This window comes from Grus americana, chromosome 3, assembly GCF_028858705.1.
Source record: "Grus americana isolate bGruAme1 chromosome 3, bGruAme1.mat, whole genome shotgun sequence".
Taxonomy (NCBI): Eukaryota; Metazoa; Chordata; class Aves; order Gruiformes; family Gruidae; genus Grus; species Grus americana.
The window spans coordinates 60071898-60088622 of record NC_072854.1 but is presented as its reverse complement, the minus strand read 5'-3'; the positions used below and the strand labels follow the sequence as shown (position 1 = coordinate 60088622).

General features: G+C 43.1%; 1 protein-coding gene across 11 annotated transcripts in view; it reads left to right on the top strand.

Annotated features, from left to right (window-relative positions):
• The first annotated feature begins 2004 nt into the window (after positions 1 to 2004).
• Positions 2005 to 16725, top strand: part of PTPRK (protein tyrosine phosphatase receptor type K) — a 416921-nt gene continuing 402200 nt past the window's right edge. For 4 of the 11 annotated variants that reach the window (XM_054820467.1, XM_054820471.1, XM_054820468.1 and 1 more), the window contains exon 1: positions 2010 to 2323. In XM_054820467.1, the coding sequence (XP_054676442.1) occupies positions 2212 to 2323 (112 nt within the window). In that variant the 5' untranslated portion in view covers positions 2010 to 2211. Of the gene's footprint in view, positions 2324 to 16725 lie in introns of all 11 variants that reach the window. The other 7 variants (XM_054820470.1, XM_054820469.1, XM_054820474.1 and 4 more) reach the window with 3 other exon arrangements.

The window sequence follows — 16725 nt, the reverse complement described above, 5'->3', positions numbered from 1 at the left end:
TAAAGCACAGGTGACTGTACGTCAGTGGAACCTACCACCTCACAGCAGTGAAATGGACCAGCGACCTGGTGCTGCACATCCACCATCACCTAACAACCTCTCTCACAGTCCGGCCGTGGTCATCTGCAGTGCTGGTCACCAGGGATACCTGCGAGACCATCACCATCGGTAAGGGAAAGCAGGCATTAGCCCTCCTCTCCCCTGCCCTCCCAAACCGTTCACAAGTTATCTGGCTTGAAGTCATTTTTACAGCATTGACTTTATAGCTCCCAGCATAAAGGACAGCATCAGATGCTCGAGTACTCCCTCACCTCTATACCAAGATGAATTGGCACATCTTTTTCATTAAAAATTTCCACATAACAACAGAAATTGTGATGTAGAAGCCGGGCTGGCACACTACTTTACCTTGCTCAAAATAATTCCCTGTGTTTAATTGGACCCAGTACGTGGCCCATCCTGAAACACCGAGTGTCGTGAGATCCACCTCACCCAGCTCCCATCCTTCTTGAAGTTCAAACAAAGAGCCAGTGTCCACCGAAGCACATCATTTTGTAGTTCACAGTGAGCACGCAAGTTGGTTTTCAGCCACTCCACCCAAATGAAGTACAGGAGTTTCTAGGTGTAGAGCTTTTTTAGTGTTTGGTTCAGTTTTTTTTGGGTGTGAAGTACATGTTAGTTTGTGTAACAAAGCAAACTGTTGTGTTTCACCTTTTTTTTGCTGTGAAAACATGAGGGTTTGTGGGGTTTAAAGGCAAACCTATCAATTGCTACACATTGGCCGGAAAGGATTTTGAATCTCGGCAAACCTTTCATGAACCTGGATTGAATTTCGAGTTTGCAATAAAACCTGTGAGTTTCCAGTGGTTTCAGGTTCTGTTGTAATCATTATACAACATCTCTAATTACAAGTTGCCATGCAAAAAAGAAAAAATAATAAAAAGATAGGTTAAAAAAATCAGAGGAAATTATGCTTATTTAAACAGAAATTCCAGCACTGGTGCCTTTATCCATTATTCCAAATGCTTTTTAGGGTTCTAGGCTCTGGAAGCATATGGACCTCCGGTGCTTTCGGGGGCAGAGAACAAGGCCTTTATTATCTGGCATACCTGGAGCCTGGATCTGGCGAGAAGATCCTGCTTCGCAACCCAGGGGTGCCGGAGTCATATAGCTGCATACAGACCTGTCTGAAAGGTCGGTTATTTATTACATGTGGAAATGACAGCATTAATGGCAATACTGTTTATTACAATTTCGATTCCAATCAATAAGACTTCACTGGCATTACGAGCCAGACAAGTATTGCCAGAGGGGAGCAAAGAAAAAACACGAACCCTGGCTCGAAGATAACAGCCAGGCTGCTTCATGCACGACGATAACGCAACGCTCGCCACCAGACCTATAACGCGTTTCCAAAAGCAGGAACGGCCAGCAAATCACACCCGGGGCGGCTGGACTTTTCCCCTGCAAACAGCGCCCGGGACCCGCCGCCCCCCCGACCGTGCTCCCTGCCCCGACCTCCCCACCCCGCCAGCTCAGCCGGCGCCTTCTCCCTTTCGCCCCTCTTCGCCTCCTCCTTCTCCAGAGGCAGCAGGTTTCCCCGGGCGCGGGGTTGACGAGCGGCGGTCTCGCAGAGCCGGCGGTAGCGGCTCCCGAGCCGTGCCGCGCCGAGCCGCGCCGCCCTGAGCCAGGCAGCGCCGTGCCGGAGGGAGCGGCGAAGAGCCGAGCCGAGCCGAGCCGTGCCGGGGAAAGCCGTGCCGAGCTGAGCTGGGCAGTGCCGTGCCGTGCCGAGCCGAGCCGAGCCGAGCCGTGCCGTGCCGTGCCGAGGCGAGGCGGTGCTGGCCCCCGCGCCTGCAGCAGGAGGCGCTGCCGGGCGCCGCTCCGCCCGCTCTGGGCTGCGGGCCGGAGTCCCACATTCCCCCTGCCAAGTGCCGGGGAGCGGGGGTTGGACGTGCGCGCTCGGCTCCTCCCTCCCTCCCCGCTCGCCCAGCAGCAAAGTAACTCCGGAGTACGAGGGGAGCCGGTGCCGCCGCGCCCGTCGCGCCGCAGACGGCTGCCCCAGCGGGCGGCCCCGGGGCCAGCGGGCGCCCCTTGGCGCGGGGGGTCTCCTGGCGAGGCGCCGGGGCGGGAGAGGCGGGCGAGGCGAGCTCCGCCCGCTGCCGCGGGCTGGGGCAGCCCCGGCCTCTTTCGGAAACTTCTCCGCAAGTCGGCATGGGCAGGGGGGCTGGCGCCGCCGCCTCGCTGCCGCTGCTGGCGGCGCTCGCCCTGCTGGCCGGCCGCTCGCCCGCCCTGCTCGGGGCGGCCCGGGCCCAGCTCTCCGCAGGTGAGTTGCCACTCGGCGCCCAGGTGAGGGCGGGCGGCGCGGCAGGGTCGCGCTGCGCCCGAGCTGCCCGCTGGGGAAGGGGAGGGAAGGGAAGAGAAGAGCATGGCTGGAGGTCGCGGGTGGCACCGCGTCGGTACCTCTCACCCCCGAGGAGCGGCGGTGGGGCTTCCCCCTCCAACCTCCCGCCGCCGCTCCGTGGAGCGCGGTGCGGCGAGAAAGGCGACCCACGGGTGTCCGCAGGCTGCCGACGCGGTGCGGGCCGGGCGCGGGCTTCGGGCGCCTCACAAACTCCCCTTCCCCCCTCTTCCACCCCCCCCCCCCCCCCCCCCCCGGCCAGCCTCCCAGGTGGCGGCGGTGCTGGCGGCGGGGCCGGAGCTGCTGCCGCCCCTTCCCCCGCTCAAACTTTTCCCGGCGTTTCCCTGCCCGGCGCGGGGGGCGCAGCCCTCGGGGCGCCCCGGCCGCTTCCCTGCCCGAGCGGGGCGCGGCGCCGAGCTCCCCTCGCCCCGAGGCGTGGGGCGGAGAGGCGAGGCACGGCCTGGGCTGCCTCTGGCTACCGGAGTGTCTCCCCCACTATCCCCCTTCCCCCCCAAAGAAAAAAGAGTGGTGGGCGAGAAATGGGAGGGAAGGCAGCATATGGGGCCGGCGTCTGTTCCGTTCGAAAGCTGCGAATTTCTCGCCCCTTCCTTCCCCTCCCGCCCCACGCCACGGGCTTTTGTAGAATAAAAGCCCGCGGGGCCGGGCGGTGGGAGCTGCGGGCGGTGCGGCGGTGAGTTGTTGGCCCCGGGGGAGCCTCCGGGCAGAGCCCGCGGCGGGGCTGGGGCGGGCGGTCGCTCCGGGAGGGCAGGGAGCGGAGTGGAGCGGCGGGGGCAGCACCCCCTCCCGACCCTCCCCTCTCCTCCGTGCTGTGCCGGGGCGATGCGGGGCGCAGCGGGGGCTCGTGTGCTGACCCTGACACCCCCCGCCGCTGCAGTTTATGAAGCAACCTTGGTTTGCTTAGGATGAAGCTGTAGCGTGAACATGTTCTTCTTCTTCTTTGCGGTGTGAAGTATTACGTGAAGGACTGGATGAAGTAGACTTCAGACTCTTTTTAAATAATACTTGCAATTACACTGGATGCATCAGTTGGACAAACGTTTGAAGCCTTTATCATAGGATACTGATTTGAAAACTGTCATTCATAAAAGTATCTACACTCATGAGACTTGGAAGCACAGTCTTTGTAAGGACTAATGTGTAGTTAGGAGGCTTCCTCCCCCCCAGTCCTCCTATAAATTAATTTTTAATTGAGACATTTGAGATGTGTCGTCGATTAAGAAATGTGCTGAAGCAGTAAGAGAAATTATGCTGGTCTGAACAGATTACATCCCTCCTATGTGGCTGACTTTGGTGTATATAATTTCATGTCTGCGTATCAGAATTGTAAGATTACATAAGCACCTACAAGCCCTTTACTAGGGGACGTGTACCATATACGCAGCTGGTATGTTGTAGGAATAGCTACACTAAAATATGCCCAAGTGTACCATCTTTTCATTCAAAACCATACTGAAATCAGACTAGTGATTTTTGCTTTACTGCAGCTGGTCAGGCTAATGTTAATACCAAAGGTAACCCTTACGTAAAGAGTGTTTTATGAGCTTGTTCACTGGCGTAAGAAGAGCAGGAAGTTCTGATAACTTACATGGTCTGTGGTATTTCACGTTGAAAATACATAAGGGCATAGAGCCCTTTTTGGAATTGCGAGTACAAGAAGCCAGGTTGGTACCGTGGGGTATGTGTTAGGTAAGCGGAGAAGAATGTTCAGTATCCTTCTGACCAGAGTAGGTGAAGCTTGTCAAGGAGTTGAACAATTGTATCTAGGAAACATGAGATTAATTTTTTTTTTTTTTTTTTGTATAGCATGTCAGCAACCTGGAGACTTTAGTTTCTATTGCCAAGCAGCAAAAATACTGATGTGTTGCACCAGTCAGAGCTTTATTAATTGTGGACTTACTCAGGTTTTCTTGGAGGTTTGGAGAAGTAGATTTGTTAGTAGCTGGTGCTTTCAGTGTACTGTTTAAGGTATGGTGCTCTGACTCTTATTAAATAGATTCAATATCCACATGTAGAGCTATTCCCTACTGAACACAGAGTTAATCTTCGTTTGAAGGCTCTGAATTTAATAACTACCACAAACTTTGTTTTTGTTCCTTATTCTAAACCAGTCCCTGAAGTGTGTATGTGTTTTTGTGTGTTAGTGGATGCAGGACACAAAGGTTGGGGTTCGTATGTCCGTTCCAGTGAGGGCCTCTCAGTAGCCTACAATGAGATGTTTCTGTATTTGGTGCACACAGGAGCATGTTTTCTTTATAGTCATCTCCTCTGTTTAACAGGAGTAATATTTTTCAAGCATCTTCCTTTGACTGCTTTCCCCTCTTCTCACCTTAATATAATGGCATGCACTTTTCCACCTTAAACTGAATCTAACTCATTTTCAGCTTCCTTTTTATTAGTATTCTTATTGTCTGAATTGTAAGAATTTTAAACTGTCAATTTTTCTTTGCCATTAATGAAGCTGTTAATTCAGTCTGGACCTTTCACAAATCTCTCTCTGATTGTAATTTGATTTTTATTTCCTTTTTACGATCCTGTGTACTTCTCCTGAGTGTGAACATTGGCCAGATCCAGAGTTGTTCATAAAAAAATTTGATATGCTTGTTCAGAGTCTAATCAAATTACAGAGTGTGAATTTCTTGAAAGTTGGCCTTCTTCAGGAGCATGTGCGTAACGTTTGTTATCGCTTCTTCCTCATAACGTATTCCATGAAAGCAAATGAGAAGGCAAGAGGAGGAGCAGCAGCAAGTTAGGGAAAGGAACAAGATACATCTTGTAATTTGTTGCTGTCTTAAAAATCGTGCTTGTAGATCATCCCCACCTCCTTTGCATGTAGTTGAAATGCTGTATATTTTGTCTTTCCCCACAGATCTCAAATGAAAAAAAACCCACCTAAGCAGCTTCTCTCTGTGCCCCCCACCCTCCCCAACCCAGCCGTAATCCACAGTGTAATGTTTTCTGGTCTCTGTAGATTGTTTCTTTACACCGCTGCTTTCCATGACCCTTCAACTTGGGTGCGTGCCTGTCAGAATCTAGGCCAAAATGTTTTGGCAGCGCGTTCTCTGTTGAAGTCTAGCTATTCCTTATATAGCACCTTCTTTCATCTGCAACTCCTACAGTTCGATAAAGAACAAGTTCAGCTTGTTTTCACAACTCAATCACTTGAAACTTGTATTTTTTAAATATTATTTTTAGCAATTTGCATGTTTTTTTGTCTTTTTTTTTTTCAATTTGAAATATATAAAAAATATTTTTTTAAAAAATGCTGCCGGCTTGTCAACTAGCTGATGGAAATATGCATTGCACTGCCTCGGATGGTGTCAGTGCGAGTGTGTGGATTTTTACTACTAAAGGAAAGATACAAGGATAAAAATTCTAGAAATCATCAGCTTACCTGAAGTGTGGTATTTCAGACCATAGGGATAGTTAAGCATAAAAAGGAGTACTGTAAGTGCTGTATGTTTTACAAGTTCAAGTCCTTTATTAGAGTAGTTATTCCTCAGACTTTCTCATACAAAGTAGTTGTGGTGTCACAAATGAATAGACAAGAGTAAATATTTCTGTATTAATTTTTTTTCCCCCCGATAAAATAGTTATAGTCTGTCTTTGGGAGAGAATCTAACTCAGAAATTTGATATTATAAAGTAGAAGAAATTATTTGTTTTGTAAGAATTTTGTAATTAAATATACTTACGGAGAAAAATAAGAAAATTTTAATAAGCCTATTTAAATTTTTTTATTTGTAATCATGTAGCAGAAGAAATTAAGGGCTTTTTGAAAATATTTTAAAATACTTTTAAGTAATTAAACTCAAATAAGCCCTTTGCTGTCAGAACAGCAAAAGTTGCTTCAGTCATATTTTATCTTTGAATGTGCCACAATTTACATGTGATATGCAAGAGACACTTGTGCAGGTAGGCGTGTATGTATAAGAGACTTCTCAGTAGCTTTTTTTTTTCCCCCCAAGCTGTTAAAATGTATTGACAAATTATATGGAAGATGAGTGGAATTAAAAGTGAAGTTGCTTTCTCGCTTTCACCCCCACTTTCCCAAATGTTTTCCTTTCCTTTATGCATTCAGCTCCTTCCATGGCACTGTTGGTTCAGAGATCACTTGTCTATTTGTATTTTTAGATGCAATATTACAGTTATAAAATTTGTATAATTTTTCAAAGCGGAGCTTAACTGGTTCGGATGGGATTGAAAGTACCCAGAATGCAGTGACCCCAGAAGTGTTTAGTCCCTTTTGCCTGAGAAATCACAGTACTGCTTGGGCAGTTTGGTGGTGATGTAAGCAATGCATCTTAAACCAGGTGGTTGTCTTGCCCTTACTTAAGATAGGTAATTTTTTTTTTTTTAAATAAAAGGGGGTGTGTGTGTGTAAAAATAAAATAAAAAAAAACCTGCATAGGATCAGGGCAGAGGTTCACCTAGCCCAGTATGCGGTCTCTCACAGCAGGCACTCAGGGGAGAGTAAATTTTGGCAAGGTGAGTGACTTCCTCGGAGTACTGTCTGTCCACAGAGACAATGTGCTGATATTTAATGTCACAAGAGGATTCTTGTAACCATAATTGTGCCTAGTAACATCTTCAGCCTGTATCGCTTTTAGCGTTCGCCTCACTTTGTGACAAGGAATTGATATGTTGTGTGGAAAAGGCTATGGTCCTTCGTTGTTTGAAATTGCTGGTTGTATTTAGTATCTCCTAGCTCTTGTATTAGGAGATGGTTAATAATTGGTCCCAATTTACCTTCTTCATGTCACGCAGGATTTTTTCACCCTCTCTGAACTATTCATTTTCTAGTCAGAAAAGTCCAGTTGTAGCTACTTGCTATGAAGTTACCATTCCATATCTTTTTTTCATCTTTCATCAGTCTTCTTTTTCTTTTCCAGTTCTACTACACTGCTTGGGGTATCCAAACAACAGCTACCTGATGGATTTATACGGTGTTTAATAATGATTTCTGTTCTGTTCCCTATCCGTAGTGTGATCATTCCTGGTATTTGCTTTGCTTTTTTGACCATTTGTCCTGTTCCTGGTTGTAAGCTGATACTTTCATAGACCTATTTATTTCATTACTTAAGAGCTGAGATCTTGTGGTTAAGTGATGGTCTGTGGTGTGGCTGTGTCAGTGGGCAGCAGGACTCTTGGAAAGGGCAGAGTTTTTAACCAGCCTTTTTTTGAGGGGAGGAAACTTTTAAGCAAGGCCGTTGAAGGACCTGTGATCTCATGTTGGGTGTCTGGGAGAGTTAACCTGTTTAAAATGCTTACCACTGCAGTTTGCCTCCTTTCTGAAATGCTGTTGACACAAGCGAGTTAAAAAGAGTTTATCCTCTTACAGGTAAAGGTTGGCAATATCTGCATTAACATGCAGAGGTCTGCAACACTGCTGTGGAGTTGCTTCTTGCTCTGGAGTCTATGATGTCATTGTATGACCTCTTTAGCTGGAAGACCTTTAGGTCATCAGGAGTTGGATAAGTCACTAAGTGTCAGCTTTGCTTTACATTAGCATCTATTTTGGTGAAATCGTTACTCTTCCTTTTGCACCACAGATCCTGTTGAATGTGTAATAGGAAGTTTCCAAAACTATTACTTTAGTCCTGATAACTGAGTCTGTCAGGACACGCCTCATGTTTTCATGTACTGATGGGATCCCATCTGTCATAGTGTATTATAGTCATGGAAAGATGTCTTCGTAGCGCTGCTCCCAGAAGCATGCACGCCGATTCGGAGCTTCGGTGCCGTTAAGCCAATTTAAGTTACTGTACCTGCAGAGGAGGGCATCTGCATTGCTTGAATGGCTCTCAGGTGTTTGCCTGTGCTAGATCTGGCCACGATGTGGCCTGTGGGTGAGTTGGTTTAGCTTTATGTGAACCTTCTTGGAGGAAAGATGGGGTTTGGGATTAGTTTCCTTTTGATCTCACTTGCAGATGTGCGGCCACGTCAACTTGGTGCACGGGAGGATGAGGGCTGATGGTGGGATGGTCTGGTTTGACAACAAGCTGTCATCGCAGCACAGCTCGTGTAAGGTGAACCTGCGCTGTTTTGAGTCGTGTTGGCTCCACGCTCTGCTCGCCGTGCAGCGCTTTGTTCACCCAAGGAAGTGTGAAGAGGAGGCGGGAGGGCACGGAGAGGGGTGGGAAGAGAGGCTCGATGCTCCCTCTGAAGCTGGAGGGGTTAGACTGGGTGAAGGCAGTTGAGGCAGCATTCTGGCTGACTGCACGCAAATCGATGACACGGCTAGTCTCTCTGACATGTATCTTTGAGTAAACTGGCCTTAAATACATTGTTTTGTTTTAACAGATAGCTAAGGCATTTATTTTACAAATGTATAAGCAAGAAGTGGCCTATTAATGGCACCTAGTAGAGAGCAGGTGTGATGGCAAGCAGTAGAGGGCTTGGAGGAGGTGACACCTAGATCCCAGGCTAGAATTAGAGGATGTTGTGACACCCAGTTTGGGGTGCAGCAGGAACCAGATTAAAGCCGGGTTCTGAAGTTTCACCTTTTTCCCTGCGTGATCTGTCCTTCCCCACCCCGTGGGGTGTTTAAATGGGATTGCCCATGAGACGTGTGGGTAGGAGAGGAAAAACGGCTGTGGCTTCTAAAGGCCAGGGTGAGCCAGTTGCGGAGTGGTGAATGGCGTTGGTGAGAATTTTGTAGCATCTTGCTGAGCATAGGGTCCTGCTGCATCTAATTTTGTAGGTCAGAAAGGCCGTTCCCTCGTGCCGCTTCCTGGTAAGCCTTGACTACAGGTGACCTCAAAATGATGTAAACTACCCAGTCTGAAGTCACCTGTAGTGCATGTTTACAATGTAGTCTAAAGTCATTTACAGTCTACTCGTACCAGGAAGCTATATAGTTGAAAGTAATGTTTGCATTTCTAGAAGTTTTATAAATATTAGAAGCTAACAAAAACATACGGAAAACTTTTCCTAAACAAGAAGTTATTAGTATTTTTGTCACCTCAATGCTGTGTTTAAACAAAGAAACAAGCAAGAAAGCCATATACTGCCCCAGCTTCCAAAACACTGACTATGACAAAAGAATAGCTGTTTGTTGTAGGTTTTTTTGTAAGTATGTACACGCATACTCTCAAACTTGCAAAGCTGATGTTGGTGGCATGTGAAACTATTTGAAATCTGTTTTTTTCCTTCTGAATGTTGAGCTGCTCAATAACCATTAAAATTGTGGAAATAAGCTTAAAATTATCCATTATAAAGAATATTTACACATTTAAGCAGCTCCTTTTTAGGTGGTTTAGTATCTGATACAGTTCTCTGTAAATAAGCTGCGTTTGTCTGTTCACAGGTAAAAGCTAAGTATTGATCAGTGAATTTGAAACAACATGTTTTTTTGGTTTGCTTTTTGTTACTGAAATTTAATTTCCGTGAACTTTGGAATTTTTATTAACAAATTTCTACATGTATTAGGAACAATTTATTTCTTGATCTAACAAAATCTATTTTGCGATTGCTGTCATAGCCAAGTCTTTGCCTTGACAGCCTTTGCACTGTTTTATTTTAAGCAATCTAAAAATATTCAACAGGATCTAATATATTACCTAGTATGAAAACAATGAACTAATGGCATAGTGCTGTGATAGGTTTTATTTGAAGTACTGCAGATGAAAAGTTCTGTGAAGTTGTTAATCAAGATAATTTCTCTTGTCGATAGATAAAATGGTTGTAGGATCGAGGCTGCTGAATTCAGCCTCACCAGGGGAATGTGTCCTTAAATCACTGGGTAGACGGTCAGGAATTTGAGTCCATGTATTTGTTGAAACATCTGTAATATGTAACTATATTCTAGGGCAAGAACATAGCAGCAAGAACTGCTATAGAGTAATAACGATACGCTATTGATACGATTGGCTAACAACATCTGAGTCTATAGAGGAGGGAGGAGTGCTGGCCACTGCCAAAAAGAAGGAGGGCCTGCCCAAAATCTCAGCAAATGTTACAGCAATGGGGCAACCTTGTACTGATATCTTTGAATCGCTTTCTCAGAGTAAGCCATAATGGTAAATTTATTTTCCTGTAGGTTTAAAACTTGGGACTGCATTAGGAATTTTTTGCTGGCATAGTTAGATTTGCTAATAGGTTTGTGTGTGGCGTTTTTTCCCTGAAATTACTCAATGGTAGACATACAGGCAAACAAAAACCCCTGAGTTTGGATGAGGTCTAAAAGAGATTCTCTGGTCTAATAGGCCAGAGGAAAAAAAGTCAATATTTTTCATAAGCATGAATTAGCTTTAACATGTAAAAACTTGTTTTAAGCTAGAAGGCACTGTGCATGGGCTTGTCAGGCATTTCTTCTTTTTAAGAAGATCATATATATATGGAATTGACTGATATTTACGGTAATAAACTGAGCATATACCTCCATAAAATATTTGAGAGACACTTTCTTGAGGATTGGGGCTGTGAAAATATTCTTTCTCAGTACTACAGCTAATATGAGGTTATTTTTGTTAGCCAGTGTATGAAAGATTGGACCCTTCAGTTTGCCAGAAAGTCATTTACTACTTCTACCATTTACTAAAAACATGCAATTATACATATTAATTGAGTAGCAAAAGAAGCCATTTCTCAACTACCATGTCATGAACTTAATTCTTCTGACTTATGAGACACTGTTGTATACTTTAAAACCAAGTTCTGCTGCAATTAAATTATGGTATGTTCGTTTTAATTATTACACCCTGGTTACTCAATTTATTCTGAGGTGGAGTTGTATGCTTTCTTTTGTGTGTAAACACTTGTTCTGTAACAGTAAAGATGACTGATGAATATTAAGCAGAAGAGAAAAATGTTATGAAGAACAATTGTGGCTGTACTTCAAATTAATTCAAAACAGCTTAGAATGAAAATTTGAGTGGATAGCTGACTTCTTGAAATACTGTTCTTTTCTTTTGTTATTTCCAAGTACAGCTCATGTTTATTTGTCAATCCTATAGTGTGATTTAGGATACCTGTTCTTTTTAAATGATTTAAGGATTTCAGTACATTTTTTTTCTTTATTACTTAAACTCTGAAATTTTAGGCTGCTTTTATCTTCACTGCAGTGCAAAATTAAAGTTTTAAGAGCTGGTGGAGACTTGCCCCATAGCTTTTAATTGGAAAATGGTCTGATTTGATATTTTATCACTTCATTGTATCTGTATCATCTCTGTGTGGTATTAGGCTGGACTAAGATCAAAATGGGGAGTATCAGTTGTCTTGGTTCTCTTGGTGTTATCCTGTTTGCCTGTTCTTTGTAAACGTGAAAGCACTTATCAGCCGTGAGTGCATGGAAGAAATGTGGCCGAGTTCATGACTTCATACAGCAGAGATAAGTTCTCAGCGCTGACTGCCGTCACTATACTTAAAATGCTTTAAAGGGACAATTTGTTAAAACCTACTAATATGAAATAACAAAGGCAGTTTTATATTTTATTTAACTTCTGATTTCCTTTGAAGAAATACTTTTTATATTTGTAGAAGACGTTTCTTCAGGCATCTCTCAAATTAGTATGCTGAAATCTGAGTACTGTATATGTTTTAAGTAGACAATACACCAAAACGCCAGTGTATTAACTTTTCAGTGCTTTTTGTCATATGTTTTACAGAGGAGATAATGGTGTTGGTTTAAAAATAATATTAAATAAAAAATCCCAAACCAAACTCAGAACCACCCAACTGTCCCATTATCCCCTCCCCCATCCCTGAAAAAAGAAAGTGGATTGTTTTATTCCCACTATTCTTATCCTCCCCCCTTGCCTTTTTTAATCTCCTTGGCTCTCCTTGGGTTTTGCTGGAAGAGTTCAATGGCAGTGTTACAGGGTTTTGTGCCATAATTGAAGGGAGGCAAGGTATATGAGATTCCTTACTCAAAAATGGTTAATGAGTATAAATATCATTAGATGTTTCAGGAAACTTTTATATGCTCCTTCACTTAACTACTTAGCTGTATCTGTCTTTGTTCACGTGTCAGCGTTGTTCGGTGCATTCAATGTTCAGTTTTTCAGGCTAGAAAATTTCCAGTGAAAGAGGCTTTCCTCTTTCGCACAACAGAGATGTAATAAAATGGTCTTTTCAGTCTTTTCCTTATTCAATTCAGAAAAGCGAAACAAATATTCTTTTTGCAGTTCGTTTTAACCAGTAATCCAGCCTGACCCAACTTGTGAAAATACTAGAAACTGCAAACTAATTCCGCAGCTCTTCAGCATATGAATACTTTGTGTGTGTGGTCTTGTTTAGTGCAAAAGGTCTATTTATATTAAGTTTCTTGCATTTGTAAATCTCTGCAGGGTTGGCTTTCCTTTTCCTTGCTACCTTTTCTTTCAGATAGTATGACAAACAACCCCTACTCCCAAGAAAACCCTTCCATCTCCTCGCTACTTATATACAGAAAGCTATAATGTACGCACATATATATAAGTGTAAAATAAGGACAGACTGTTTCCAGGTGAAAGCAAAACCTTTAGTGTGGAATGATTTGGATTTCTGAATCAGTTGAAACAAAGCTTGGTAATGAAAGGGCGTAGAATTTCCATGGTAAACACAGACTAAATGGATGGGTGTAATGTCATAGAATGTAAATACGCTTTTTTTTTTTCTGACTGAAACCTGGCAGTGAGAAGTCAGTCAAATTACTTTTTTTTTAATATTGATTTGTAATATTTTAAAAACTATTAGCAGTTAGTGAGTTTGGATGTTGTTAATAGCCAAGCTGTTTAGCTTCTGTTTTTTCCTTCGATAAAGTTAGTTTAATGCTTTGAATCATCTTGCATAAGTGGGAAGGTGTTGCATTCTTAAGTGGTGTGTTATTCTCAGTACTTTGTTTTTTTTCTCCTTTCCTTTGAAATCCCTGTATACTGGTTTGGTCAAATACTACAGGGTAGGTTAACAGCTCCTCCTGAGTCATGTTTAAGGCATGAAGTGCTTCCAGGTCTGCAGTCCGTCCTTTCCAGGGATGAGCGAGATCCTTGCTGGTTTGTGTATCCTGCGTCTGCAGAGCAGCAGTTAACTACCAGGCTCAGTTTATAGCTTGTTTTAAACACGTTGAAGTAGATATACTAAACAGCTTTTTTGGGGGTGGTGGCCATTCCCTCCGGCTCACTTATCTGTGTTTCTTTGAGTTTATACTCCAAATGTGCAATTCTTCTGGTGATTTACTGGTGTTTCTGTCAACTGTTGAACAAGGAGTTGCGTTAAGTGACCAGCATTTGGGAAGGGCAAGATTATGCTCTCGTTTAGAGAGGCTGCACAGATGTTCTTTATGAGCATTCAGAAGAGGGGAGACTGTACGTTACTTTGAATTTGACAGAAACCATGTAGTTGAGAATCTTTGGTCTGAGCTTTATGGGCTACGTGATGAGGCTGTGAACCTGAAAGAGTAGCATTTGTGATTAATAATAACATTTGCAGACCCTAGGAATACTGAAATAATCCGTTGGACGGCTTTGCCTGCATAGTGATAGTATCCAGATGCTAACTATAAACATCTCTCTCTGTTTGCTTAAGCATGGAAATGGGAATGAAAACAAGTATTAGATAGTTTGTGTTTCAGGGAAGGAATTTTGGCCATCCATCTCTTAAAACACTTGTCACCTGAAAGGAACCTTAAGTAATTTATAGGTCAATCTTATTCTATGATCTTGAAGCTAAGAGATTTAGGAAAAAATTTGTTTAATGGCAGTGAACACATGATTAAAAACAAACAAACAAAAAAACCCCTGCACTTGGATGTGAAGCGTTTGCATTGTCAGCCTAAAACTAAAAGAAGTTAGGCAACCAGGAACTGAAGCAGATGCCAAAGAAAATGTTCAAATTTGATAATCTTACAAATTAGGCAGTCCCTAGAGGACACAGGAACAAGTGAAGGAAGTTGGTAAATGTTTGTTTATCTCCCAAATAAAATAACAATTTGATTGGCTTTTGAGGTGTGCTGCAGTCCTGATGTTGATTACCTAATAGATACTTTGTTAAGTTGTTACTAAATTCTATTCCCTGGTCACTGGATGCATAGTGCTTGCAACGAAACTGTAGTGGAAAGTAGTTTTGAAGAATTTCTTGCCACGAATACTACTTTGTTTTTTCCATTTTCATAATATAATCTTATTTTGATTTGTGAAATACAGAGGAGGTGTAAGTGCACTACTCTTTTCTTGTTATGGCATCAAAATCCACATAGTTTATATTTAGAGGACTTCTCTCAAAGGAAAAGCAACTGCTCTGGTGTTTGTTGGAAGAAAAAAATAGGTTCACAATAGGTCACAATTTTATGATAAAAAAGCCCCGTAAACCATAAAGATCCTAAATCCTCTTCCATGTTCTTCCACGTTACATCAGTTATTGTCTCGTGGTTGAGGACTGAGTCCTGAGATAGCGGCAGCCTTGCAGCAATGCAAACGAAACCAAAGGCTTGAAGAAGCAAGTGGAATATTAAAAAGTGGTGGAAGGGTCTGTAAGTCCGTTGCAAAAGTCTTGAAGTTGATGAGCTTCTTTAGTGGCGTGCCACCAGTGATGAGGGTGGCTTTATTCCCTGTAAGATGCCAAATGTGGACTGTGAATCCAAAGAGGTTAACCCCTGCTTGTTACTGCTCTTCGGCTTTTGGTACTTCAGGAAAAACTCATGTTTTAGCGCCATCTTGTTACACTGACAACTGTAGGTGTGTAGGCAGTAATAAGTAAAATTCCACACCACTCCACTCATGCTGTATGTTGACTGTGCTGCCAGATTAAACAGGACAGAAAACCAAACCAGCATGCTCGCCTCTGGGATGAATACCTTGTTGCTAAAGACTTCACTTTCCAGGCTCCCAGCCGCAACTCGGGGTTTTGGTAACCTTCCTGATAATCTTCCAGTTTCTTCCTTGCTTCTGCTCAGCCTTTGTTTAATTGGTGTGGGGTCTTTTAAACTCCCAGATCATGGTATCTTAATCTTCCAGTTTACTATCTTAGAAGGCCTTGTCAAGGAGGAATCCAGGTAAAACTGGCTTCTGTTTTTTAAGAAAAGGATTAGGAAGTAATTCTGCATCAGAGGTGACTGTGTCTTGTTTGTCACTGTATCCTTCCTGCCCTTCTTTTACATTCTCACCTGCTTGTTTACTGTATTCCACTATAGTAATCAAGCATCTGATTAAATTTACATTTCTTTGTGTAAGAATTAATCAAGAGAAGGCAGTGTGTGGCCTCACTATATAACGAAATGGGGCCTTCTTATGTAAAAGATTACTTTGGGTAGGTTTAGGCCCAGAGAAGTTGCTATTTCCTTTGACATTCAGAACCCAACTAAAAGAAGAGGGGGATCAGACCTCAGAATTTCTCTCATCTTGGGGGAAGGGGAAAAAGCAGAGAAAGTCTAACAACATTAAGAACATTAGAGTTGTACATATTGAAAATTTCGAAGTTATAATTAAGAGGATTTGCCTTTAGCAGTATATAAGATAAACTACCAATGATCGTATCTTCTATGTAAATGTTCAGTAATTGATGTATAGCTCGTAAATGGACCCAGTGGCTGTTTGAGGGATGTGTTTATACATGGTAAAATATATAAATACTTCCAGGTTCCCTGGAGTATTTTTGGTTTCTTTCATATATGATTGATCAGTTTATCTAAGACAGAGTAGTTTGTTCTCAGACACAGTTTACAGATTCTGGCATGACGAGATGTTGTAATAGCAGGAGATGAAGTGCATGGGAAAAGAAGATATTCTTAATGGGGGTTTTAATCAGTGTTTGAAAACTGGCTAATGGATTGCAGAAGATAATAGCCTAGCAGCCAGCCAGCCATAAGAACCATGTATGAAAATGCAAATGCATGGTAAAACTAAGTGAAGTCAAAGCTTGGATAAATGTTCTGAAGTGTAATTCAGTTTGCTTTCCAAAAAGTTTTGAATGGAAGACTTGGACACTTGGAAAATCCACTCACCTGGATTAGTAGGATGGCTTCGTTGGTTTTTTTGGTTTTGTTTTTTTTTTTTTAATTTAAGCTTTTAACTTGAATGACTGAATAGAAACATGTAAAAGAAATCCAAAGGCAAGATAAGGTTATGTTTGGGTAGGGTTGTCTGCACACTTAGCTGCACTGCCTTTTTGCTCTTGAACTTTTATGAGCTGCTATGATGAGAAGTTAGAAGGATCTTGGCAGTTTTATCTGTGACACTAGTAACTGTCAGGGCAATTTTGTTTTACCGTGTCTTAGGAAGACTGTGGCAGTATCTACATTGGCAAGCAATTTGGTGCAATAGATGCTGGCTGCTAAACCGCATTATTACAGAAAGCGAAGATCTCGGAACCATTGCACGTGGTGTTGCCTCAGAT